This window comes from Pavona decussata, unplaced genomic scaffold (genome assembly GCF_977016875.1).
Source record: "Pavona decussata unplaced genomic scaffold, jaPavDecu1.1 SCAFFOLD_37, whole genome shotgun sequence".
Taxonomy (NCBI): Eukaryota; Metazoa; Cnidaria; class Anthozoa; order Scleractinia; family Agariciidae; genus Pavona; species Pavona decussata.
In genome coordinates, this window is record NW_028145459.1 from 2,247,510 (window position 1) to 2,274,728 (window position 27,219).

Genomic DNA, 27,219 nt, shown 5'->3' on the forward strand with positions numbered 1-27,219 from the left:
GTTGAAAACTAAAGAAATTTAGGAAACTTTGTGTTAACCATCTAAGATGTTCAGCCAGTGGAGCATTTCATGCATTGTTTTCACCAGTCCTCTTGTCAGCGGCTCACTTTGGCAGCCAATTTTAAGGTCATGAAATTGGGTTAAAAGTCACAAAAAATTCATACAATGTTGTTTGCCGGTTTCTGTGTGAACTCTTCTGTCCTGAAATGCTGCTGCTGTTGTTGTTTTTCAGGCATGTTCTTTGTCTTACCCTGTATTGACTCCTATCAGAAAGTGGATTTGAGAGTAGTGTCATTTGATGTATCACCCCAAGAGGTACAAGTTATTATAGTGATAATTAAAATTAAAAATGACCCTTGAAAATCTCACGCTGGGTTTTATCCATTTTATTGTAGATACTGTGCAGCAAACCCAGGAACCATTGATTAGGCCTGTGCACTGGGTCCCACCCAAACTTTGAAGTAGACAATGAAATAATGAAACGATTTATTGTCTTGGGTTTGAGTTTATTTATTTTACCACAAAATAAAATAAAGAACAAAAAGATACATGTTTGGGAAACACTGTTGGAAAATAATGTACAGCAAAGTGACACTTATATGAAGGGAAAGAGGGAGCGGGTAGAACTTCGTTGTAAATCATGATGTAATTTCCTCATCAAATGATGTCACCGCATCCCATTACAGACAATCCTCCAAGTGACACCTAGTCTTGACAACAAGAAATCCAGAAACTAACTATAGGCTTTTATTAGCGTGCCGCGTTGCCCCACTCTACACCCCTTAGATTTCTTACCCCCACCCGCTACACCATTCAGCTCTCCTGGCAAACATTCAATGTGAACTCCTTGTAAAACGATTGTGAACTATTGGAATAGCTTGGGGTATTCCTGCTCTAAAATTGTAATCATCTCGATGGCGTAACATTTAAAACTATACATACTTCTCAGAGCACCACCATTATTCATCATGGGTACGTCACAAAACATTGTGAAGCGATGTTGTTTTTATTAATTCATGACTCGCCAATAATTTACCGGATATTCCAGAAGGGTGCTTTGCAGTGTTCCCGATAACTTTCAAAGTCAGAGAGTCGATGAAGAATTTTGAGGGGTCAATAGGTATGGTTCTAACCCAATATTCTTCAGCTTACCATTCAATTTGATGGGTCAGGGCGTCAACTTTCTCGGGTTTTTGACCTGAGGCCCCTCTCTTAGCTGGAACACTGGCTGTGTTGACCAACTGAAAACAAAGATAAAGGTCTAGGGTAAGGGACGAACAAAATGAAAACTTCAGGTAAGCCTTAAACCTGGCTCGCCCCAGACGGCCTGGTTAGTAAAGCAACCATTGTATTCTTGTAGATCTTTAATAATGCAGCCAACTTAGATAAGGCCTCCACTGTTTGATTTCCGTTAAGGTTTTGACAAAAGACGGTGTGACTGTAGCAGTTGACGCTGTGGTGTACTTCCGAATATACAATGCCCCCATGTCAATAATTACAAACGTGGAGAATGGAAACCGTTCCACCCGTCTGCTAGCACAGACTACCCTGCATGATGTGCTGGGAACCAAGAACTTGAGTGAGATCTTGGATGAAAGAGAAACAAAAAGTGAGACTATGCAGGTGTGTATCATTATTTTTGTTCTTAATTAAATATGCCTAATTACTGATCATCGTGCCCAAACTACTAGCTGACTTACGCATATTGCCCCTAATCAGGTAAATGCAGGTGAGCAAAGGGTGAAATGGATGAAATGACCAACTTGATCCAGCCTAGATGGTGGGCTGATTTGTTACAGATCTATAAATGCAAGATAAGATTCATCCCAATGTTATTACCAGGCTGCGGCCTTGTACGATTCCTGCAGGAAAAATTGAATGGCACATTAGAAGCCAAGAAAAGGGCGCACTGGGATGCTTCAAACCAAATCGACTTTTAGAAGTTAGTAGGTTGAGTTGAGAAATCTTTTAACCGAAATGCGAATACTCCAGCTCAATTTGTGTCAATTTGAACCTTATTATTACTCCCAAACAAGCAGCTTGCTGCAAGTTCCCATCAAGTAGAGAGATAGCCTTGACAAAGTGGAAGGGGGAGAAATCCCATAGGATTTTCTCCAAGCCAGTAAGCGACAGTGATTAACGCTGACCCAATCCATTTCCTGCAGGACCCCTTTTGTTCGGCAAAGGGGCCCTAGGGCTCTCCAAGACAAAATGTTGGTAAGAACACTGCATCCCACTCACCTGGTTGGCCCACCCTTAAAGGGACTATGTCAGATGAGGCACACGTGCAGTAGAGTCCAGCTGAGACTAATTTGCATACAACTCGTCGCATGATTTTTGCTTTTCCCCCATTGCAGAAGCTTTCAAAAATATCGCAACAAACAGCTTCTGTAATTACCAAATATTTGTAAATAAAAAACCCACTAATTTTTCGATCATGAGCATGATTCATACAGATGAAAACAGCTCCCTGAACTCTCCCAGCGTATTTGAAAAAGTTCTCTGCCTGACACTGGGTGATACCACAAAACTTGTGTGCTTGATACCGTTTTTAGCCAGGAAATCTCAAATGTGCTCGTGAAATTTGGACCGTTGTCGCTAACGATGGTTTCTGGAAGACCATGGGTTGCAAATATTTCCCTTAACTTTACGATGGTGCTGGCTGATGTGGTCGTATGCATAATGTGAACATCCATCCACCTGGAATGTGCGTCGATCACCACTAGATACCTGTGACCCTTATATGGCCCTGCATAGTCGATGTGCTCTCTTGACCAGGGTTGACCTGGCCACCCCCATGACTCCCATGGGTGAGGGGGTGCTTCTGCTGGGGCGTTCTGATGTCGTTAGCATTGTGGACAATTCTTTACGGCATTTTCTAGCTCCGCATGATCCATGTTCGGCCACCAGATGTAACCACGTGCAAGCGCTTTCATCCTTGAAATACCTGGATGGGCCTCGTGAAGCTCAGCTACGACTTGCTCTCGTCCTTGTGGTGGTACTATTACCCCGTTGCCCCATGCAACGCATCCACCCTTTATGGTTAATTCTACTTTTCGGCTCAAATATGGGTGTAACTGCACATCAAGGCAATGATGTGGCCACCCATTAAGTGTAAACAGATACACGTTTGAGAGTACAGGGTCGCGCCTCGTCCATTCTCGGATGTGAGCTTATTGGTGTGTGGTCTCGATGATCCAATAGCAAAACGTCTCTCCTGGTACAGGAACAAACTCTGGCGTAATAGACAAAGGAAGGAAGTCTACTTAGTGCATCGGCATTGGCGTTTGTCTTCCCAGCTTTATGGACAATCCTACATTCTTACGCTGACAAGGTCAGGGCCCACCGCTGAACTCTAGGGGCGGCTTATTGGCGGTACTCCCTTCTTCTTATTAAACAGCCCCTCCAGCGGTTCGTGATCTGTCTGTATGATGAGCTTCCGCCCATACAAGAACTGGTAAAACTTTCTCACTCTGAAGACAATAGCCAAAGCCTCTTTTTTAATAGTGAAGTAGCCACGCTCGGCTGTATTCAGTGATCTTTAAGAATAACCGATTGGGCGCTCCGTTCCGTCAGCCATCCGGTGGGAAAGTACCGCCCCTACTCCATAATCTAAGGCATCCCTCGCAAAGATATAAAGTTCCAGTTCTGGCTGAAAATGTACTAGGAGATCTGCAGACTGAAAAGGTTCTTGGGATTTTTCGAATGCCACCTGCTGTTCAGTCTTCCAGCACCACTTTGTACCCTGCCTTAGAAGCTTGTGGAGTGGTTCTAGTACTGTAGCTACGTCTGGTAGGAAACTATGGTAATAATTCAGCATTCCCAGGAGTTCTCGCAGCTGTGTGACATTCTCAGTCACTGGGGCATTTTCTTATGGCCTCCACCTTAGCTGCTACTGGCTTGATACTACTACCATTGATCACGTAACCACAGTAGGTGACTTCCGGCACCATGAAGTAACACTTTTTTTTTTCGCAACCGCAGCCCAGCTTCAGACAGCGTCTTGAGCACTGCTTCTAAGTTGGCCAGGTGATTGTTGTCACCCTTCCCACTGATAAGGCTGTTGTCCATCCGCACGATTACATGAGAAATGCCTGCAAGAGGTTTTCCATTGCTCTCTGAAAAATTGCAAGTGCAGAGGAGACTCCAAAAGGCAGTCTGTTATATTGGAAACGGCCTTTATGCGTGTTGATAGTTGTAAACGTTCGCGATTCCTTGTTCAAGGTCATTTGCTGATAAACCTTAGGACATGTCGAGCTTGGTAAACTTTTCACCACCTCCTAGGGTAGCCAGCAGATCTTCTGTCTTAGGTATTGGATAGTTGTCGAGTTTAGAAACTTAATTTACTGTCAGTTTGTAGTCTCCGCAAATCCTCACATATTTGGTTTAGCGACAGGTACGATTGGTGCTCCTAATTCCGAAAATTCCACAGGCGATATTATTCCTTCACGCTCTAGTCTCTCGAGCTCAAGTTCCACACTGGTTTTCAATGCATAGAGCACCGATTGGGCTTTAATATATTTCAGATCTGCATCTTGATAAACATAGATCTTCGCATTTACTCCTTTGAGGGTTCCCAGACCTTCAGCGAAGACATCTGGATATTTCGCGAGGACGTCTTGAAGTGCCGTTCGGGGGTTATCGTTCGCAATTTGAAAATTGTGTTCCAATCGAAACGAATTACTTCGAGCCAGTCTCGGCCCAGTAGCTTCGGTTCGCTACCTTTAACCATTAGGGCTTCTAATTCTTGCTGAAATTTCCATATTTTACAGGAACCATAACAGCTCCTAGCACTGGAATCTTTCCTCCGGTCTACGTGCTTAGAACCGCTTTTGATTTTGAAGTGGACCCAACGCGTCACGCAATCTTCTATACGTGGCTTCATTTAATATCGTCTTTGGCGCACCAGTGTCGATTTCCATCATGTTTTTCCTTCCACATCATCCTTAAATTCACCCTTTAATTTACAGCCCTAGGGATCGTGGTTTTGACTGTATAATTCGGAGATTTAGCTTCTTCGTCTACTTTGTTGACCTTGTTGTCATCGTTGTGCATTTTCCCGCCTAAATCAATGAGATTCTTCAAAGCCATTTCAGTTGCTGTAGCACGAATTTCCAACGCTTCTTCGAAGGAGAGTTCCCGTTCGGCGGACAGTAGTCGTTCAATGCGATCGTCGACAAACGAGTCTATCGCGCAGTATATCCTCGAGTGTTGCTTCGACAGCCTCCTGAGTCCAGCAACGAACTCCGCAACAAATTCCCCTTCGAGTGGACTCCTACTATGGAATTTGAATCGCTTGACGATTACACTTGGCTTATGCCAGAAGTGATTTTCCAGCGTCTCGTAGATCACTTTCACTTTCAAATTACTTTCAAATCCGCGTCTCCTGGTTTCTTGGGTTGTAACAGATCTCGAATTAACCCGTACGTTTTGCATCCACAAACGCTTAACAGGATAGCTCTCCGTTTCGTCGCGTCTTTAATTTCATTTGCGGCAAAGTGCTGCTCGAGTCGTTCCGCGTATTGAGTCCACCATTCCTCTGACTCCTTAAACTCTCCTACGTTCCCGTAGGTTGCCATGTTTTCCTCGTCGCCAATGTAATAAATCGAGGAGACACGAATTTCATCTACATACTATTTAATGATCACGGTAAGGAATGAACTAACAAAATCATGCATTGCACAACTGAGACATCCGATTACTGACAACATCACTATGCACGTGACTAGATTATAACAATCTGTTACATTCATTTGTTGCTGACTAGATACATTACGCACTGGCCATATGCGCTTTCCCTGTCTGACAAATGTGAAAGTTGGTGTGAGGAAATAAGGATTGCAAGATCTCTTTGATATTCCAGTACCTAGCTTGTTTGTTTATTTCCATCAGGTTATTGCTGCCGAGGGAGAGATGAATGCATCTCGTGCACTGAAGGAAGCTGTTGACATCATTTCAGAGTCACCGTCTGCTCTTCAGCTGCGATACTTGCAAACACTGACCACCATCTCTACTGAGAAGAATTCCACCATCGTTTTCCCTCTCTCTGTCAATTTTTTGTCCAGATTTCTTCCAAATGAAGGCAAATGACTAGATGGGCAGTGTGAAGACAATAGTCGCCTTTGACTGAAATCAGCATTCTTTAAAATCAGATTATTGTCTGAATGCAACTTGAAATGTTACCAAAGTTTAAGACTTTTTGTTTATACTGTGAAGTACATGTAGGCTAAGGGTTTTTTATGTAGGCTACGGTTAGTCACCATGGTAAAATGTCTAAGTTTGAGAGCATCAGTGGCTCTGTTGTCTTTTCCACAGTTAGGCATGAAAACAAAACCTTTCTGGCTTGCTGGCATATCAGATGATATGCACGACAATACCCTCCGCTGAAAGATTGCCCTCAATACTTCAAAGTGTCCCTAAAAGCTTTTTAGCCAACTGTCAATTTTTTTTCTAGGAAGTCTTTCAGCCTCGGGAAATGTCCTCAGATATACCAGCCGCCTGAAGGGGTTTATTTACTAAATAATAGTAATACCAGGATACCATACTTGTAGACCCTCTAGTGTTCCAGATATCTCATAGATTCCATTGGAAGCCAATTTTGAGGGATCCCTGGGTGGTACACTGACATTAGCAGTAGCATATTAATTTGTGTTTTATAAGAAACTTGTCTTGAGCACCTTAAAGGTGAGTAGATTTTCCATATCATTGTATGAATAAAAAATGGAAAGTAATTACCATTAATTATGATAGACAAGAACTTGCTTTGTTTGGGTCAGCTGTCACTTCAACGATGTGAATGTTTCAACAACATGTCAATTGAAAGATACTGCATTCACCAGGCCAGGGACACTGTATTACATTTTTAGTAAATGCTATTAACGTGCTCTTTCAAACTATATATTATAATATTCCAAAGGTCCACTGGAGGAATGTTTATTCAGGTCATTCAGTTATGTTAAAATAAATAAATTTCTGTCTGCCTGATAATTCTGTCAGTCGTTGGTGTTTGAAAAAACCTCAAGGTAGCTCAGTTTCAAATAGGGTAGCTGTAGATATTTTTTGTCTAAATATAGATTTATAGGTCAGAATTTGAGCTATGGACAAACTCCTGCACTCAAAATTCCCAGGAGTAACACCAGAAACATCAGCTCTTACCCCGAAAAAGACCATTTGTAATAAACCAAGCATTGATTAGAAAAACTTCAGTGGCAGTCTTAATGACTTTGATGTATTCAAATAAGTTCATAAGTTATTTGGTTATGTATTCATTAAATAGAAATATAATAGACTTTAGTCTGACCGTATATAATATGCAATCTGTAAAACAGGACATCTGTAAGTTGTAATCCTAAATCTGTAGGTTCTGATGAATAAAATTGTATTTCAGCCTCCAGCTGTCTCGTTATATTGAATTCATGAATATGAATGTATTAAACATATATTTTGAACTGCGGATGAAAGATTAAATAGAAGAAAGATCCTCGCAGTTATTACGAACTCACAATATGACCAGCTCCCAGTTGGCTTGATAGCTCAGCTGATAGAGCACTGCACCGGCATCGCAGAGGTCATGGGTTCGAATCACGTTCAAGCCTGAATTTTTTCAGGCTTTCTTTTCGCAATTGCTTAAGTTGCTTACTATCTGTGAGTATTTTTCTTCTATTTAATATTGAATTCAATCCATTTTTTCAGTGGTGCCAAGTACTTGCCCCAGGTACGCGTTATCCCTGATTCATCATTTCCCTTCCGTAGGTGTTTAGCACAGGCTGCAAGTGTGGCGAAGCAGTCTCTTTCACTGCATGCAAATAGTTAAATACAAACCTATAAAGTTTTAGCGTGCGTAGAAGGTGCATGCACGAGGGAGAGCGTGTCTCCCTGGCGCTCCTCGCTCTTTTTTGCGCCCTATATATTTTTCATGCTGCCGTCACGCAGCCGGCTAGTGAAGTTACGGCTTGCGTAGAAGTTAAAGTTGGGTTTAGCGGCTTCAGACGCTTAATGCGTTACACATACTGGGAGAACTCAATGTCGCCCACATTTTGAGTTCGACAACGTTTAACCGGGTTGTACATAAGGGTCCAAATCGAAATGTAGGTGGCGAACTGGCTTCAACGTTGTGGTCAAACTCTAACTGGGCTTGGGGCGAAACGTCCTGCCCTTTCAAGTGGAACTAAATTAGATGGGCTGAAGCGATAGGTCTGAAAACTTGTAGTTTAACACTAGCTTTCGTAGTGCTCAGCTAGTGCTCATAACAAGGCATTTAAAGGAGCCCATTACCCTGGCTCCTGACATATGTTGATTATTCGGAAAGCAGCGAAATCCATTTTCGAAACAGCTTTCAAGATCAATAGGTGGTTTGCAACCAATCCCTAAAGATCCAAAAGACATTGATGTGGCAGCCATGTTGGATGACAGAACCTTTCGTTATCTTGTTTCGTTATAAAAAGAAATGACAAAAAAAACTTTGGAAAGAAATTATCAAATCTTTTATACAAAAGAAATGATATAAACAAAACAATTTCATGCGTTGAAAATGAATTAAATGATAGACGAGTGAGAGTTGCAAAATTCGAAGTAATATTTGAAGCAGAATTAAGAACATTAAAATTAAAAGCTATTTGCCTGCATTAAATAAAATTATGTTTGCGGGAGAAAAAAATGACCCAGAAAAAAAAAATGGAAAAAATAAAAAGTGGTTTAAAGAAATGAGATAATTGGATATAATGAAACCAACAAAAGTTGTTAAACCAAACTATAAATCTCGTCCCCAGGATAAGGGTAAAAGAATAATTAAAAAATTTAATGTTTGGAAAAAAAGAAAAGTTTCACAAAGTTTCACAAGCTGAAATTCAAGAGATTTGGGATTGTTGCCATAAAATTCCTTAATATATTGGAAAGTCAAACCAGAATTGCAAGCTCTCAAAGAAAAAATAATTAAACTTTTACAAATAACGAATATATCAATTGATGAAAAGGAAACAGCTCTTGGCATTTACAAAGAATTTTATGACAAAATGAGTTAGTGGTATTGATCCAATAACGTTTTTCAAAAAATATAAAAGAAAAAATATCAAACTTTTAAAAGAAAATAAAAATATAAAAGTCAGGTTTGTTCTTTATTGTTAATTGTCCTGCCATAATTTTGCGACTGGAGAAATAGCTGATAGACCTTAGTTTAATTCTGGGACAAAAATAAACATTGAAACAAGTAATAAAGCCAAGCTTTATAAAGAAGCAACAGATGAAATAATTTAAAAATTGCAAAACTCTAACAAAAATGGCAGCAACTGGATTTTTAAAGAGAGAAATAATCTCTTTTGAATATAAACCCATAGAAGAAAATCCATATATTCCTCTTCCAAGAGAATTTGCTTTGAAAAAAACATAGTTAATATTCAAAACAAAGATAATGAATATTTTAAATGGTGTATCTTGCGATATTTAAATCCTCTTGAGAATAATCAAGTGAGAATTGGTGATTTGAAAAAAAAAAGATAATTTAAATTTTGATGGGATTGAGTTTCCAGTTAAACTTGATGATATTGAAAAACTTGAAAGACGAACTACTGATTTGACAGGAATTAATGTTTATGGATACGAAAATAAAAAAGATTTATTTACTTAAAATTAATATAAGAGATACTTGCAAATCTATTGATTTGTTATTAATATCAGACGATAAAACGAAACATTATTGTCTAATGGTGAAATCAGCTCACAAATTAATAAACACGATGGGGAAAATATTTTTGTAAAATGTGTTTTTCTCATTTTGACAAAAAAAGAATTGTTGGAAAAACACGCTACATTTTGTAAGTCAAATAAACCTGTCAGAATTGACATGCCCAAGCATCCTCTTCTTTGTTTTAAAAACCATAATAGAAAAGTAAAGAAGCTTTTTGTGGTGTGTGCTGATTTTGAATGTTTTACAAATTCGATTCAGAGTTGTTCTCAAAATCCAGAATCTTCTTTTACTGAAAAATATCAAAAACATACTCCATCTGGATACTGTTTGATTGTCAAGGCTGATGATTCAATAAAATGTGAAATGGAACCCTTTATTTATTCAAAACAGGGTGAAGAAGATAATGCATCAGAAGATTTTGTTCAAGATCTTCAAATACTTACGAATAAGACAAATTTCCAAAAAAAAAAAAGGAATTGTGGCAAAAGAAGATAAAAACAATTTTAAAACGAAATTGTATGTCATATATGTGGTATTGAATTCAATTCACAACCTTTCGGGATTTGATTCTCATCTTTTTATTAAATAGTTATGAAGAGGTGGAGAAAATATAAAATGCATCCTAAACGCGAATGAGAATATATTTCATTTCCAAAGATTTAATAGTCGACAAATTCAAGTTGGATGAAAAAACAATCAATACCAGATTTGAATTAACCGTTTCAAATTCCTGTCAACACGTTTGGTAAGTTTAGTCAACAAACGTGAGAAAAAAGTATGAATTAGATCCCGTTTATTATTACACTGCTCCCGATCTTGCTTGGGATGCTTGTTTGAAGCAAACAATTACAACTTTTACAACTTTTATAAGATTCTGAAATGTTGCTCATGTTTGAAAGAGGTATTCGAGGAGGAATATCAATGATACCAAAGAGATATGCTAAAGAAAATAAGAAGTATATGAAATATTATGATCCTTCTAAGCCATCCAAATTTATCCCATATCTTGATGCAAAAAATGTCAAGATAACTTTCAACAGGAGAATTTGAATGGATGAAAAAGAAAGAATTAAGTAACTGGGACAAATTTAATGAATGTGAAGAAAAGGCTTGTATTTTAGAAGTTGATCTCGAATATTCTTCCACATTACATGAAAACATGATGAATATCCTCTTGCTCCTGAAACAATTAAAATCAATGGTGACGAAAAATTAATTCCGCATCTTGTACCGAGTAAGAACTATATATTGCATGCTTCAAATTTACGTCTTTACACTGCTTTAGGAATTTTTTTTAACATAAATTCATAGAGGAATAAAATTTGATAATAGTAATTTGCTTAAACCATATATTGATTTGAATACAAATATAAGAACACAGACAAAATCTGAATTTGAAAAAGGTTTCTTCAAACTAATGAATAATTCTGTTTTCGGAAAAACGATGGAAAACATTCGAAACAAAGAACATGTAAGATTGGTTAACAATGCAAAACAAGCAAGAAAATTAGTGAACAAGACAAATTTTAAAAAACTAAACATATCAAGTTGATAAAAATCTTATTGCGATACATATGAAAAAAACTTGTTTTCAACGAACCTGTTTACTTGGAAATGTGCATTCTTGATATTAGCAAATAACTAATATCCGAATTTCATTATAAGTGTATCAAACCAAAATGCAAAGAAAAAGCACAACTGTTATTCACAGACACTGATTCATTAATGTATGATAGAGAAACGGAATTTACAAGGATATTTCTCAAGATGTCAAAAAAACATTTGATACCTCCAAAGTTTCTAACCAGTCATCAGGAATTCAAACTGTAAAGAGTAAAAAGATCATCGGTATGTTTAAAAAATTAAACCGGTGGTAAAGAAATAACGGAATTTGCCGGATTGCGATCAAAACATTTTTCTATTAAAATTGATGGGGAAGAGGGGTGAAAGCTCTGCAAGAAAAGAAATATAAAGGAATTAAAAAGGTGGTTATTAAAAATGAGATAAGTTTGGAAGATTACAAACAAGGTTTATTCTCTGAAGGGGAAGAAATGAAAAATGTTAATTTAAAAGCATTATTTTTGCCTTTTGTTACTAAACTTAAATACAAATGCAACTTTAATGAACTCGCGTAAACGTGCGTACCCTCAGGACTCTAGCGAACATTAATATGCGAAATAGACTCTATTTAAGTGAATGAGCGAGTTCTAAATGACTATCATACGTCCGTCGAAAGAAACGAACTAAGGGGTAAGTTGTTTAAACTTCAGTCAATTTCCATTATTCTAAGCGCCCTCAAAGTTCCATAGTTCCAGGAAGCCTATAGTTTATAAGCCCCCGGCTTCTATATAGGCTTCCTTGCCTTTACCACATTTGATTTTGTAAACAATTATGTAGGAATATTGTATATTATCTTTAATGTATTTCTGTATACTGTTGTTGTATTTCTGGTTAATGGCAAAATAAATGAATAAATGAAATAAAAGAATAAAGTATTGTTAGCTTTCTTTCAGTGATTTGACAAAACGCCGCTGCTGCTGCTAATGTAAAAATCCCCGACGGTGAAATAAAGTTATCAACAAGAAATATAAATATTATCAAAAGTGACAAACATGACATCACTTGTAATAAAGTTACATCGTCAGGAACAGAGAGTAAGCGAATAATAATGTATGACAAGATACACACTCTTACATATAATCATTATAAACTTGTAACCTGATTCAAGAAAATAATAATTATTTTCAAATAAAAAATGGACAAATATATCGAATCGGAAAAGTCCCCTGACAATGAAGATCCTGCTGTGGAGCAAAAATTGGAAACAAATATGAGGAACGATGTAGTGGTAATTTTCGAAATGAATCGGTGTATCAAAGAAAATATCGCGTACGGAAATTTTTCAATGAAATGAACATCCCTGGGGAAGACAAGGATAAAATAAGCCATTTCCGAATTGTTGCAAACCTCATATGAAAGCGAGGCTAAGTGCCAAGTTTTCATTAGGAAAATTAGTTTTCATTCATATGCAAACAAAACTAATTTTAAAATCAAAAGCTTTGCATTTAGCTTCGCTTCCATAATGAGGTTCACAGCAACTCGGAAATGGCCTATTAAATTATTTGTTTATAAGTAATGGAAGAATTTATTTCGCAAGTTGATAAAGAAAGAAAAAGAATAATTCCCTTGAAATAAATCATAAAGCGAATTCTAAATCTTCTTCATGCTTATAAAACAAAATTAGAATACAAAAAGTGGTGCTCAGAAATTTATGAATTACATAAAGATAAAATTGATAGAATAATATCAGGAAACAACGTTTCAAATTTATAGGTTGAAAACCCTGTTAAACTGTTTTTCAAAATTTATCGGAGGACACAGGTCAATTATCATTTCATCCAATAGCCTCTTATTGTTATAAAATTTGCGTGATTAAAATGATTCCCTCTCAGAAAAGATCTGAAATACACCAGTTCTTTTTTTTTTTTTTTTGATTAGTTGTGTAAGCAAACTTGCCTACTTCGATTTTCTTTTTATAACTTTTTATTTTAGAAAATGTTTTCAATAACAAACCTGATCCGGAAATTATTCCCAATGATATTGGATTCAAAGTTATTCCACCCCACTATCGTTCCAATGACGATAAGAGAGGTGAAAGCCGTATTGATTTATAAATTGATTTGCTTAAACTGTTCATAAGTCTTTTTATGACATTAAAATTGCTTGTGATAAAATTTGTACAAGGATTTAATCTCTTCCAATTTCTCTTTACTCATATTGTTATCGATATGATTGAAATCCAAAAAGTTTTTAATTTATTGAATGATTATATATTATATATCATATATTATATCAGTCATCATTTTTCCATTTTCAACCACAAAAGCTGAATCGTATACTTATAGATCAACCGAGGAAAAATAATCTTTGACACCATAAACAATCAAATGTCCAGTTGTTGAAAACGTTGTTTTGCAATGCAGATCAAAATATATATATATAATCAAATTGAACCAATGTTTTTGTGTATTTATTCAAGGTTTTTTTTTTTGTTTGTTTGGTTATTGATAGTGTGGTTCCCACAGCTGTTACATTGATATTTGTCATCTCTGGAGGAAAAAATTCAAGAACGATGGTATAATATCCTATTGGAATCTTGTAAAGATTGAATCCAATCCTGGATCCGTTATCTTTGACGAGTGTTACTTGATATGTTTTTTTTGTTCAACCGATGTGGTATGTTTGCATAATCTACGATTCCAACGACCTGAATGTTGTTTTCCAAACTATTGTCGTCAATATCTTGCATCAAGCATCTGAATACGTCTTTTTTTATTCCGAGGATGAAACATGACACTCATCCACATATGTTTTGTCTACATCTTTATCACTTGTAGGATTACCAACATTTAACCTTATTGTCACACCAATCATTGTATCCTTGATTTACTTTTGCTATCTCATCATCAACGTATCTTTTATGAACAGCTTCATAATTCAAATAAGGATTTTTATTTAAATTAGTTATTTCATATTAATCGGACCTTGCAGTGTGCCTCCATGTTTGTTAAACTTTAATTTCAATTCTGCTACTCTTGCGGCGGCGGATGGGTCTTCGTGGAATTTCAGAGATCTTATTCTATTTCCTCTCATATCCAAATCCCCACCGATAGCGCCACCTGTTAATTTGTTTAAGAAATTACCATCAACATAATTCTTTGAAACAGCATCAGCATTTTCCGTTGGATTAGGAACCTCACTATCATGAAAAATCTTTTTTCCGGTAATTGTTTGATCTCTGGAAGTAACCATTACTGCTGATCGTCTATTTCCATCAAAACCATCATAGGTCTTCAAATTGACCAGGCGGACCTCTTGTACCTTTGGATGCAAAATATCTTTTATTTTCTTGATTAGAGTTGAAGAAACTCATTTTATTTTTAGATGATATTATCCGTAGAAATGTTTTGCAAATATTTGTTTAGGCTTGTCAACATGGTTCTTTAGTTGCTTGTGAAAATTGTTCCACTCCCAACTCTCTTGAAATCATTTTGCTTTCATTGCTGCTTGGAGAATCATAAATGCAATAATGCGAACAGTTTATTCTAATATTTTTCAGAGTCTTGTAACAAATTTGAGATGAATATATTACAGAGCAATTTTAATGTCTTCCTTGAATAAAATAGTCCACCAATGGCTTTTGATTTTTTGCGCGAAAAAGGTAATCAAAAATGACATTTTTTGGCTTTCATTGTCTAAGTCATTGACAGGAAAAATACCATCATTGCTTGGAAGAATAACATTATAACCAGCTTGCTGACTACTTTTTCAAATTTATTTAACATATTTTGGTACTTTTCCTGTTCCAGATTTTTGGCATTAAGATGAATTTTGTCATGATACGATAATGGTTTCATCAACATGTGCACTAATAGATTTGTTTTTCCACAACAAGTGTTGCAGCAAATTAGCATTCTGAAAGTGTCTTGAGGCATACAATGAAAAAAACGTTTGAAATTATTGTTTTTCTTTCTGGAATCATAATTAGGAATGTCCATTTTATTATATCTTCAGGTAAGGTATATATCTAAAGTTAATATAAAAAGATTATACAAGATTACAAGAATACAACAGTTTGGTAGAACCAATGATTAAAGCAGGCGAAATTACAAAGCTCGTAATAAGAAATAATAGGTAAATTCAAGGACGAAGCATGCAGAGTTCCTACACAATGAGTTTATTGGAGTGAGAAGTAAGATGATACATAAAAGACAATGATAAAGGCAGTAAAACAGCAAAAGGAAGAAAGAAAAATGTTGTAAAAAAGGACATCAAACATGAAGGCTATAAAAATATGTTATTTAATAACAAACAAATGTATCATAAAATGAAAACTATCAGAAGCAATAATCATCAACTTGGAAGCTATGAGATAAATTAAGTGTCATTATCATGCTTCGACGATAAACGATATATCCTTCTCAAACTCATCAATAATTCATCAAGAGAAAACAAAGAAAATCACTACGTGACCGTGGTTTGGACATGTGATCCTAATCACCATAAAATTTTGCCAACTTTAGCCTTGAATTTCTTCAAGAATTATTGATCATTTGAGAAGCCATATCAAACACTCGAAAGAGTGTTTCATCAGATATCCAAATACCTCGAAGTCGTTTGAAAAAACTCGGCTGCGCCTCGTTTTTTCAACCTACCACTTTGCAACTATCTCAAAGTAAGCGGCGTTTTTCACAGATTTTACGCAATTAAGCTGTGAAAGTTACACACAATTTTATACTAAATGTGGAAAACTATGTGCCATCATTTCGTTTCTTTAACAAATCACACCACTGTCATTTCACTTAAACACAATAGGATTCTGATGACCAACTTCCTCGGGAAAGTCCCTGTGGTGTGACATCATTGACTTCCTGTTTCTGGGAATGTCACGCTATGGTGATTCTTTCCTGTTCTTTTTGAAAAACATAGGGTTTCATATTTTTAGGCCCAACAGATGAAAATGTAGTATACGAGTTGGCACTGTAAGTGATCATTTTTTAAAATGTTCTCGTACCGCCAACTCATAAATTACTTCCAGAAAGGCGTAAATTATCCATTCATCTTGAATCTCTCCCTTGAAGCCAGCAGGTGAATGTTAACACGGACGCCTCACGTGATATGAATTGTAAAAGTGTAATTATGATCGGCCGGTGAAAATCATTCAGCCAGAACAAGTGCTTGCTATGACATTGTGTTCCAGTTTAGCAGGAAGGGTTGAAGGATCCTAATGGCAAATAATCAACTAACAGAACGCAAGGAAAACGTCGCCGTTCAAGAAGCAAGTAAGTCAATAGTTAAACTACTGACGCCTTTATCGTTTGTATCTTAATCGCACTTAAATGTACGCTAACAAGAAAACGCGCATTGTAAGCTATTGCTCGTGAAATAAGGAAATAATTTCACTTGTGTTTTGTCAAAATTCTTATAATTTCCCTCGCCTTTTCACGCGTATACCATTTGATTACCTTGTAATATCATGGGTGACAAATAAGGCTCACAATCGTGGTCGCTTCCGTCTTGTTTACACACCCAAGCAAAAAAACCATCGAGTGCTTTATCCAACGGGTCAGGAAGAACCGTCTAAGGGTTTTTCTGAAGGATATTTTCATCACACCAGTTCTAAAAAACCCTCACCCAGTTAACTGTACTCTTTCGCGTATTTAGGTTTCGTATTCACGCGCTATGACGTGGACGGATGTCTGAATTTGGGCCCATCCAAAATCACTACCACGTGCATTTGGTAGACCACTTGACTCGCGTTGGTTGCGTGCTGACGAGAGCCGACCAGCTCGAAACAGCTGTCCACGGTTGCCGCATTCTGTTGATTCTCGGTTTGGCTTCTATTCTGTCGCTGTCGTGTTAAGTTTCTACGCAGTCCGATCAGCCTTGCAGAAATTTGAGTCATTTAGGTTTTCTGCAGCGTGTTTTAATGCCGTGACTACATCGTTAAACCTTGACGCCATCTTGGCGCTGAGATATAGGAAACGTTGCTATAGCAATTTTGTAATTTCACATTAACGCTGAAATTTCGCGCCAAACTTAAGGAGTCACCCATGATATTACAGCAAGAATAGAACAATCCATCTACGAACCGCCTTTAAAATCTGTCAAAAGTTGGTCAGTGAATTGTTATTTTCCGTTCAACCTGATCGCGTTGTGTTACAGTACGACTAGTGTTACCGGGGTCACACAAAGTTGACCAATCACATCACAGGACACTCCCGCAAAAGTCCATCGAACCAATCATCCCTTTAACCAAAGCAAGCAAAGATACAAAGTTTTCACAACGAGCTAAATCAGAGGATTCTTTGCCGAACATTTTTTTTTTCAGTTGATGAGAAATTAATATTTAGATTTGGCTCAGAGAATCACGTAAAGACAAGTAGAAGGTAATACTTAAAAAGAAATAGAAATTCAGTCCATGATCTTGCAAACGCCGGCGCCGGAATTTTCGCTCAAAGTGTCATTGTACAATTGATACATCGCAGACAAACGACAGAGAGACATTTTGAAGCGTGTGAGGTCTAATATATACTGTACATTTTCGTATGCTCTTTCGTTTGGCGTTAAAATGCAAATTACTGTAAATCATGTTTTCCTTTTCTACACTTCTGGCGAGAATGACGAAGCCAAGACATATAAAATTACTTATAAAAGCCACTTATTTTCAACCTGAAAACATTTAATAACTGTGATCATTATTGCGTCCATAATGTGTTCTTTGCAGTCTTTGCCTTCTGTTTAGTGTTGGTTTCCAACACTTTTTGTTTTTGTTTTTGTTTTTTTTAATTTTTTTTGTTTGTTCTTAGACCGCGTGGTTCCCGTAGATCGCGTGGCTCCCGTAGTTAACGTGGTTCTCAAGGTTTTTCGGGTTGTCGTGGTTGTTCTCGTGTGTCTGATTCTCTTTTTCGCGTGGTTCTACTACTTCATTGTTTCTTCTGGGGCTTCTATGTTTGTCAAGTTTCCCACGGTTCTCGTGTTTTTATTTGTTCTTGCGTTTCTCGTGATTAGCGTGGTTAAAGCGGTTGACGATCTTTTGGCTCTCGTAGATCGTGTGGTTCGTGGGCTCCGGTAGATCTCGTGGCTCTCGTAGTTATCGTGGTTCTGGTTCTCTGGTTCTCGTGGTTCTTAAGCTTATCTGATACTCTAGTTTTGTAGTTCTCGTGGCTCTTAGGATTCTCTGGTTCTCTGGTTCTACAGGTTCTCTGGTTGTCCTTCTCGTGGTTCTCTGGTTCTCGACTCCTCGTGGCTCCCGTGGTTCTTATAGTTCTTTGTTGTCGTGTTTCCTCCTTCTTGCGTGGAAAACCATACATATGTGTTACCGCGACAGTCATGATGCCAGCTGTGGATATTACACCGGAGATGAGCCAAGTTCTGAAACAAAAAGGTATATTGGTTACTTTAACAGGATTTAACAAATTATACAACTACCAATTAATTAGTATGAACTGTACATGTGTTATCACGGAAGCTTGTAAGGATTGATTATTTAATTTAATTTGTTTTAAGTTCACGGTTGAAAAGTAAAGAAATTTGGTAAACTTTGTGTTAACCATCTAAGATGAATTTTGTTTGCCAGTTTCTGTGTGAACTCTTCAGTCCTGAACTGGTGCTGTTGTTGTTTTTCAAAAATCACGGTTCTTTGTCTTACCCTGTATTGACTCCTATCAGAAAGTGGATTTGAGAGTGGTGTCATTTGACGTACCACCCCAAGAGGTACAAGTTATGCATCAGTCAATTCCAACAGATCCCCCCACCCCGGGCTGACCCCGGGAATTAGGATTTTTTGAAAATAAACTGGCAAATGCCCCTCCGCCGGGACAAAATAATTGTTCAAATGCCCCTGGGTGGTGGCTCAAACATGTCAAAAATGTTTCATTTTCGTCGTTTCTCGTCTTACTTTCAGTAAAATCTAAGCTAATTCAGACCAAATTAAGTCATAGCTGCGTCTTGTTTCCCGTAGTTAGTGGAAAAATAGGTCATTCTACAACTCTAGCGTCCCATTTTATGTCCTATCTAGACGTATTCAATAAGAAATTTACTGTATTTTCAGATGAATTTGTCATTAAGGAAGCGACAATGCTGTAGGGTGAAATTAAAAAGTGAGGTGGTCAAATGCCCTGGGGTAATTGGGTGGAAGGCTAATGCCCGACCCCCGTGATGGACAGTGTGGGAAAATGCCCCTCTATTGCCCGGGAAGGATGGGCACGGCTGGAATTGACTGATGCATTATTATAGCGATAATTAAAAATAAAAATGATCCTCGAAAATCTCACGCCGGGTTTTACCCATTTATTGTAGATACTGTGCAGTAAACCCAGGAGCAAATAGGCTTATGCACTGGGTCACACCCAAACTTTGAAGTAGAAAAAACATGACACCAGAAAGATTTAATGGAATGAAAAGTTGATTTATTGTCTTTTGATACGTTTGGGAAAATCTGTTGGAAAATAATGTACAGCAAAGAGAAACTTATGTGGAGGGTAAGAGGGAGTGGGCGGATTACTCCTCAGTCATAAATCATGACATAATTTCCTCATCAGATGATACCACCATTGCAGACATTATCCTCCAAGTGTCGCTGCTATAGCTTTAAAACCTGGTCTAGATAAGGATAAACAAGAAACCCACTAAAAAAAACTAACTAAAGGCTTTTTTTACCATGCCCCTTTTGCCCCATATTCCGTTGGGTGCCCCTGCTATATATATAAACGCAAGACGAGATTCATCCCCAGTGTTATTACCAGGCTGCGGCCTTGCGGGATTCCCACGGGAAAAATTGAATGGCACATAAGAAGCCACGAAAAGGGCGCCCTAGGATGCTTAACAAACCAAATCGACTTTCAGAAGTTAGTAAGTCGAGAAATTTTTCGACCAAAAAGCGAATACTCCAGCTCAATTTGAACCCTATTATTATTCCCAAATCAGCACCTAATCAAATAAGTTCCCATCAACTAGAGAGCTTGGCAAAGTCGAAGGGGTTCAGTAATCCCAAAGGATTTTCTCCAAGACAGTTAGTGACCATGAGGAACTCTGACCCAATCGATTTCCTGCGGGGCCCCCTTTTTCTTTCAGCAAAGGGGCCCTAAGGCTTCACAAGACAAAATCCTGGTAAGAGCAGTGCATGGCCATGGGCTTTCCCTGTCTGACAAATGTGAAAGTAAGTGTAGGGAAATAAGGATTGCAAGATGTTTTTAATATACTGGTACCTAGCTTGCTTGTTTATTTCCTTCAGGTGATTGCTGCCGAGGGAGAGATGGATGCATCTCGTGCACTGAAGGAAGCTGCTGAAATCATTTCAGAGTCGCCGTCTGCTCTTCAGCTGCAATACTTGCAAACACCGACCACCATCTCTGCTGAGAAAAATTCAACCATCCTTTCCCCCTCTCTCTGTCAATTTTTTGTCCAGATTTCTTCCAAATGAAGGCAAATGACTAGCTGGACAGTGTGAAGACAATAGTCGCCTTTAACTGAATCAGTATTCTTTAAAATCAGATTATTGTCTGAATACAACTTGGAATGCTTCCATAGTTTAAGACTTATTGTTTACACTCAGGGGCGTAGCGTGGGAATTTGAAGATATACGCACGAGAATAAATTTTCGTAAGCGCCTTTGGCGCTTTAGGGTCTCGGAAATGCCATTTCCTGGTTGTTCTGCGGGGCATTTTCAATAAATAATGCGGCAACAATGCAGTAGAAAGTTGTTTATTTTAACCATTTCCCTAGTGTTTTCTGTAAGCTATAGTGGCTGAAAAGAGAAAAAATACAAAAACAATGAAGCAGGTCACAAGCAAAGGGCGAGGCGTCGGCCCTTAAGACGGGCAAATTCCGTAACCAACTTGTCAATATCCACGTTCTTATGTTTATGTATTTGAAGGATTGCTAGGGAGCTTAATCTTTCGTCCGTCATCGTAATAGTTATTAGTGGCCAGCACTGAATGATTAATACTTGGATAATGGAAATTTTTATAAGAAACGCCAGTATAATGTGAAAATATGAAATTATTACCCAGCAAATTTAATGAGAAAATTTTTTTTCTCAGATTTCAGCTGTACGCACGGGCGCACGTGCGTATATGGACGCTACGCCCCTGATACTGTGAAGTACATGTAGGCTTTGGTTAGTCACAGCATCTTGAGACCGTCACTGGCTGTTTGTCTTTTCCACAGTTAGGCACGAAAACAAAACCTTTCTGGCTTGCTGGCATATCAGATGATATGCACGACAATACCCTCAGCTGAAAGATTGCCCTCAATATTTCAAAGGTTCCCTCAAAACTTTGCTTTTAGGCCAACTGCTGTTTTTTTCTAGAACGTCTTTCAGCCTCGGCCTCGGGCAATATCCTCAGATATACCAGCCGCCTGAAGGGATTTGTTTACTAAATAATAGTAAAACCAGGATACCATACATGTAGGCCCTTTAGTGTTCCAGATATATCATAGATTCCATGACAGCCAATTAGCAGTAACGTATGAATTTATTAAATGTTGTGTTTTATAAGAAATTTGGTTAAGCACCTTAAAGGTGAGTAGAATTTGCACACCAATGTGTGAATAAAAAATAGAAAGTAATTACCATTAAATGATAAATAAGAAATTGCTTTGTTTGGGTCAACTGTCACTTCAACAATGTGGATGTTTCAACAACATGTCAATTGAACAAAGATAGTGCATACACCAGGCCAGGGACCCTGTATCAAATTTTTAGTAAATGTTATTAACCTGCTCTTTCAAACTATACGTTATAATATTCCTTAGAGGTCCACTAGAGAGTATGTTTATTCAGATCATTCAGTTATGTTAAAATAAATAAATGTCTGTCTACCTGATGATTCTGTCAGTCATTGGTGTTTCAATAAACCTCAAGGTTTAAGCTCAGTTTCAATAGGGTAGCTGTTGATATTTTTTTGTCTAAATATAGATATATAGGTCAGCATTTGAGCTATGGACAAACCCGTGCACTCAAACTTCCCAGGGGTAACACCAGATACATCAGCTCTTCTCCCGAAAAAGACCATTTGTAATAAACCAAGCATTGATTAGAAAAACTACAGTGGCTGTCTTAATGACTTTGATGTATTTGAATAATTTTATTATTAGTTCATTTAAAGTTCGCTAGGTTATGTGTTCATTATGCTACAACTAAATTATATAGAAATATAATAGACTTTAGTCTGACCGTATATAATATGCAATCTGTAAAACAAGTAAGTTGTAATCCTAAATCTGTAGGTTCTGATGAATAAAAAAGTGTTTTGGCCTCCAGCTGTCTCTTTTTGTTTTTGTTTTTATATTGAATTCATGAATATAAATATATTAAAGATAAATTTTGAACTCTGGATGAAAGACATAATATGACCTGCTCCCAGTTGGCTTGATAGCTCAGTTTGTAGAGCACTGCACCGGCATCGCAGAGGTCATGGGTTCCAATCCCACTCAGCCTGAATGTTTTCAGGTTTTCTTTTCGCAACTGCTTAAGTTTCTTACTAACTGCAAGTATTTTTCTTCTATTTAATATTGAATTCAATCCGTTTTATTGTGTGACAGTGTGCGTTGAACATTTAGTGTTACGTACTGGGGGAACTCACTCTTCACCTACATTTCGAGTTCGACAACGCTCAACCGGGTTAAACATGGAGGACGAATCGAAATGTTGTGGGAATGGTGGGAATTTGATTGAATGTTGGAGCCAAACTCTTTTTTGTTTTGGGGCGAAACCTCCTGCCCTTTCAACTGGAACTAAAATAGAGCTGGGCTGATGGGATCTGAAAAAACTAGTTTTCGTGCTACTCAGTCAGCGCCAGCGCCCAAATTACGGCATTCAAGGAACCCATTACCCTGGCTCCTGGCATATGTTGATTATTCAGAAAGCAGCGAAATCAATTTTCAAAACAGTTTTCAAAATCAATACGTTTAATTAAATGTTCTGCTACTGAATATGCTTTAGTATCACGATCATTGTCATTTCTATGTCCGTGGATAAGAATATTGTACGCGAAAGTGTTTGGTTGCACCTATGTCCTGATTGTTGTTTTTTTATTTTTTTGCGGAAATGTGACAGTTTTAGTTACATTTGAATAGAATTTAAAAAGTTTCAGCTAGCTAGCATAGATTTTGAGCATTCCGCTAATATTTGCATATTTAAAAAAACTAGCATAATTTAGGGCCCAATTTTGGAAAAGCAGAAGCTCTGTCAGTGGCATTAATACGAGCACAATCTGTCCCCCAGCCCACATCCCCGGGTATCATTTTCACATTGCCCCTCCCGGGGGTCGGACATAATTAAGTCCACGTACCAAGGAACATTGGACGGCCTTGTGATTTGCACGTCATGGCTTTCTAATTTCCTTTGAATGGTAAATTCGAGGTGGGGGAAGGGGAAGGGTGGGTGGGCCTATTTGATTTCTTATTCTACTTCAGCGTCAACGCTGAATCGGCTACGCGAATGATGTCATTACGATGCTTCAAGCCAATAATTAACTTGTTGGGTTTTCCATATACTACAATCATGATAATATCTGTCTGTTTTCACCCGTGAAAAGTAAAAGTTCTTTCTTCAGGATATTTTCTGGTGTGATGCTAATGAATTTAAAGTAGTTATGTGTAACTGGGAGTTTCGGTGTGAAAGTAAGTGCTAGAATTAAAGCTGAAAGAAAAAATATTAACAATACCCTATGAAATGAGATTAAGTAGAGTAGAAGCCCACGAGAACTAAAGAGAACGGGTGTCCCCATATTCATATTCCGTATTTTTTCTTTCAGTTACTATACACAAACTGATGCTGTATTATCAAAATCCCTAACAGGCTTCTCGTATTTGTGTATTGCCAGTCTTGTATTTCTATCCTGAATTCCCTGATCATGTCTTTTGTGGTTTTTGGCGTTTCAGTTCCCATGACTTCTCTCTCTATCCAAAACCACACGGGACACAAATATCGTTTCTAATATTGCCTTCAAATACGATACTTTTTTCGCCATACAAACCCTTGTAATTTTATTATTACGCATTGGTCATCTTGATGCTCAAATGACCTAACGCTAGTGTTTACGTTATGGTAAAGAGCTAGAGCTTGCGTCACCTGTAGCATTATCAAAATCCCTAACAGGCTTCTGGTTAATGTATTGCCTGTACACCAGTACGTATTGTATTTTTATATTTACTTCTATGATCATGTCCGCTGATATGACAAAGTATAGACCTATACTGAGAACAGAAATTCAGGAAATTGGCCTACAGTAGAAGACGTTCCGTTAGCTAGCCGTGAAGTGTAGTCTAAAAAGGTAAATGTCACACCATTGCACAGGAAAGTACTGGAGCCACTCACTCCATTCCCAGACATTGGACCACATATTAATGCTTCTATCTGGTACTTGATGTTCTTTTTTAAGTCAACTGGAGAATCAAACAAAACCTCAAATCCATGATATTTTTCGCGTTTATATTGCAGAAGCTTTGAAGAAAATGTTCCTGACTTTGAGACAAGCAGACACAAATTGTCGATGTCACTGGCATCTTTTATCTCTAAGGAAACGGTGTAGTTATTATTCTCACTGCCAAATAAACAAAGTCCATGCAACGTCACATCTTTGTCTACAGTGACACCAAGAAAGTCTTTCCGCCCTCTACCATAACCCCAGCTAGCGACTATAACCGATTCAAATCTGTCACATCGGTGAAAGACTACAGTCTTGGCTCTTGTTTCAGGCTCGATTAATACCAGCTGCTGTTCGGGAAATGAACCCACGTTCACCTCCGAACAGAGTCTCTCAGGCTCGGGAAGGAAAGACGGACTCGAGGGAGCGGAGGAAATTGTTCTTGTTCCTGATCGTCTGGTTTCTGGAAATCCTACTGGAGAAGTCAGTTTTGAACTGAAGAATTTAAAAAAGGTCACCTCTTCATTTCGAGTAAGAATGCCTGTATCGAGGACAGCAGAGGCAAATTCTTCCTGTTTCAACACTGGAAATCGGATTGCTTTTATGATATCTTCGCCAAGAATCCTTCTTTTCAGTGCACCATCTGCTGCTAAGCCTTGTTTTTCGCATTGTTTTGTTGCCCACAGATCAACAGCTTGAAATAAATCGATTTCTTCAATGCACAGAGTTTCTCTTGCGACTATTTCTTGAAGTAAGGATCTCTCAATTGTCACAAATCCATCCGATTTCACTGCTACTTCTAATTGTTCATCGATTACTTTCCAGCATTGATCGAGCAAGGCTCTCTCCTCATACTTTTCGGCCATTGGCAAAAAATTGAAAACATTTGACGGAGCTAGATTATTTTGCAAACATTCCGTGCATTTCACAGCGAGTGAAGGCACCATGTATTTCTTCGCCAAGTATAACACTCTCATCGACACATCACTTCCGCTCAAATTCACTTCATCGCTGTACATGTAACGAAACAACTCCAACACACTCTCGTAATCACAGTCAGGCAGTTCAATGGAGTCTCTAGTCTCCGCTAGCTCACCGTAAAACATGTTTTCAAACACAGGACTGCCAATCGACAGCACAAATTTGTGAGCTGGAATCACTTGATTACTTTCACTTTCACCATCACTCCTACGAACCACAAACTTCACATCGCTGAAGAGATCGTTGTTTAGCAGGAACTTGGTTCTTTCCCTGATGGTGGGTTTTGTTGTTTGCCAATTTTCTGGAACAGACATGTTGCTTATTTGAACGCGTCCAGAAATTTACGATATTTCTTCGCCTCGGGCGCTGTAGACCGCCAGAAAGTTCTTGTTTATGTAAGGAGTATACGAGAACAACGCGCGTCATTATGCAAATCACATGCTAAGTTTGCGTTCCAGACGGTTACGGATTATTTCTGTAGCAATATGGTTTTTGCATGTTTTTCTGATAAACAGCACGGCGGGAAATACCGCTAAATAAGCCACAATCAAGTGGTCTCCCTCAAAGTATTCTATCCACAAGCACAAATTCCTTGCTGACTCTGTGGCACTGTCAAATTAGCCTGATGGTGTTTTTTTGTTTTGTTTTGTTTTGTTTTGTTTTTCTTTTTTTCAGTTATAACCGTGTTTCTCTCTTTTTTTTTTTTAAAGATTCGTTGATCGCATGACTTACCAAGGACCATCTCTAAAAACACGAGCAAGGGGACCCTCGTGTGGGTGTGGGGACTAATCTTGTACCCAGATCTCAGTCGGTTCGGGAATTTCGAAATGTGAGCTGACCGTGGAAGATCTGGGTACGAGATTAGGTGGGGACATGAGCCGGACCGTGAACTATCAAGATATTTCACTAGTGTGTGGGTCTCAATGGGGGGAAAGCTTTGACGGTTATGAAGGGGAAATCTTCATCCGTGAGTTAAAAGTTAACTTTTGTGTGTGTGGTTTTTTTATAATAACAATTGTTTTCAGGAGACAACCTCGTTCCCAGGGCATTTCCATGTGAAAATTGGAAAGCCCCGGGAATGAGGTTGTTTGGTCAGAAACAAGTGATCAATGTAGTAAATCAGTGATATCTTGAAACCCGAAGTTCTTCCAGACGGGAAACTAGTTCAAGTTGTGATGTCAATTTAGAAAAGACCATAATTGCCTTTTTGAAGCTTGACAGTAAACATTACCCTTTTTGACGGTTGATGGTTAAATTTTAGGTTGTTTGACGACTGACCGTAAACCCCACTGAGATCTCTAGCATGAGAGCGACGATTCATGCATTCATCGATAAAGTTATCGAAATTCAGTAACGATAAGATCCGAGAACCATCGTGGCTTCTTGTTGTCAAGAATAAGGGTAACACGAGAAGACACTTGTGGCTGAACTTCATAGTCTATTCAGAAATGAATTTATAAATTGGTTAGGCTTGTGACCAGATCGAGCAACAGCACAATATAAATTCACCTCAACTGAATCGTGAGAATTATTTTTATTTACAGGGACTGGGGCTGAGAGTAATGCCATGGCAAAATCAAAATTGGTGTCATTTTGTGTCTCTGTTGGGCATTATTGGTACTA

At 38.0% G+C, this 27,219-nt stretch overlaps 3 protein-coding genes and 1 long non-coding RNA gene across 4 annotated transcripts in view; 2 read left to right on the forward strand and 2 right to left on the reverse strand.

Moving 5' to 3' along the window:
* Positions 1–20,779, forward strand: part of LOC146483985 (mechanosensory protein 2-like) — a 55,072-nt gene extending 34,293 nt beyond the window's left edge. The window contains exon 8 of the mRNA XM_085105304.1: positions 20,478–20,779. Coding sequence (XP_084961430.1) covers positions 20,478–20,666 — 189 coding nt within the window. The 3' untranslated portion in view covers positions 20,667–20,779. The remainder of the gene's footprint in view (positions 1–20,477) is intronic.
* Positions 1–22,507, forward strand: part of LOC146483986 (mechanosensory protein 2-like) — a 29,870-nt gene extending 7,363 nt beyond the window's left edge. The window contains exons 6-10 of the mRNA XM_085105307.1: positions 233–315; positions 1,417–1,623; positions 5,893–6,215; positions 6,246–6,412; positions 21,509–22,507. Coding sequence (XP_084961433.1) covers positions 233–315; positions 1,417–1,623; positions 5,893–6,090 — 488 coding nt within the window. The 3' untranslated portion in view covers positions 6,091–6,215; positions 6,246–6,412; positions 21,509–22,507. The remainder of the gene's footprint in view (positions 1–232; positions 316–1,416; positions 1,624–5,892; positions 6,216–6,245; positions 6,413–21,508) is intronic.
* LOC146483987 (uncharacterized) lies at positions 6,301–21,783 on the reverse strand. Its single transcript, XR_014863716.1, has 2 exons — positions 21,652–21,783; positions 6,301–6,544 (listed from the first exon to the last, which is right to left on the reverse strand). It is a non-coding gene; the product is annotated as an uncharacterized LOC146483987 (long non-coding RNA).
* A 678-nt stretch (positions 22,508–23,185) lies between the features above and the next one.
* LOC146483988 (BTB/POZ domain-containing protein 6-B-like) lies at positions 23,186–26,239 on the reverse strand. The gene has a single exon (XM_085105088.1). The coding sequence runs from the start codon at positions 25,908–25,910 to the stop codon at positions 24,441–24,443; it is 1,470 nt and encodes a 489-aa protein (XP_084961214.1). The 5' UTR covers positions 25,911–26,239; the 3' UTR covers positions 23,186–24,440.
* Between the last annotated feature and the right edge of the window lie 980 nt (positions 26,240–27,219).

Bases quoted from the DNA above. Each gene is read 5' to 3' on its own strand.
- LOC146483988 (XM_085105088.1), bottom strand. From the start codon at position 25,910: ATGTCTGTTCCAGAAAATTGGCAAACAACAAAACCCACCATCAGGGAA.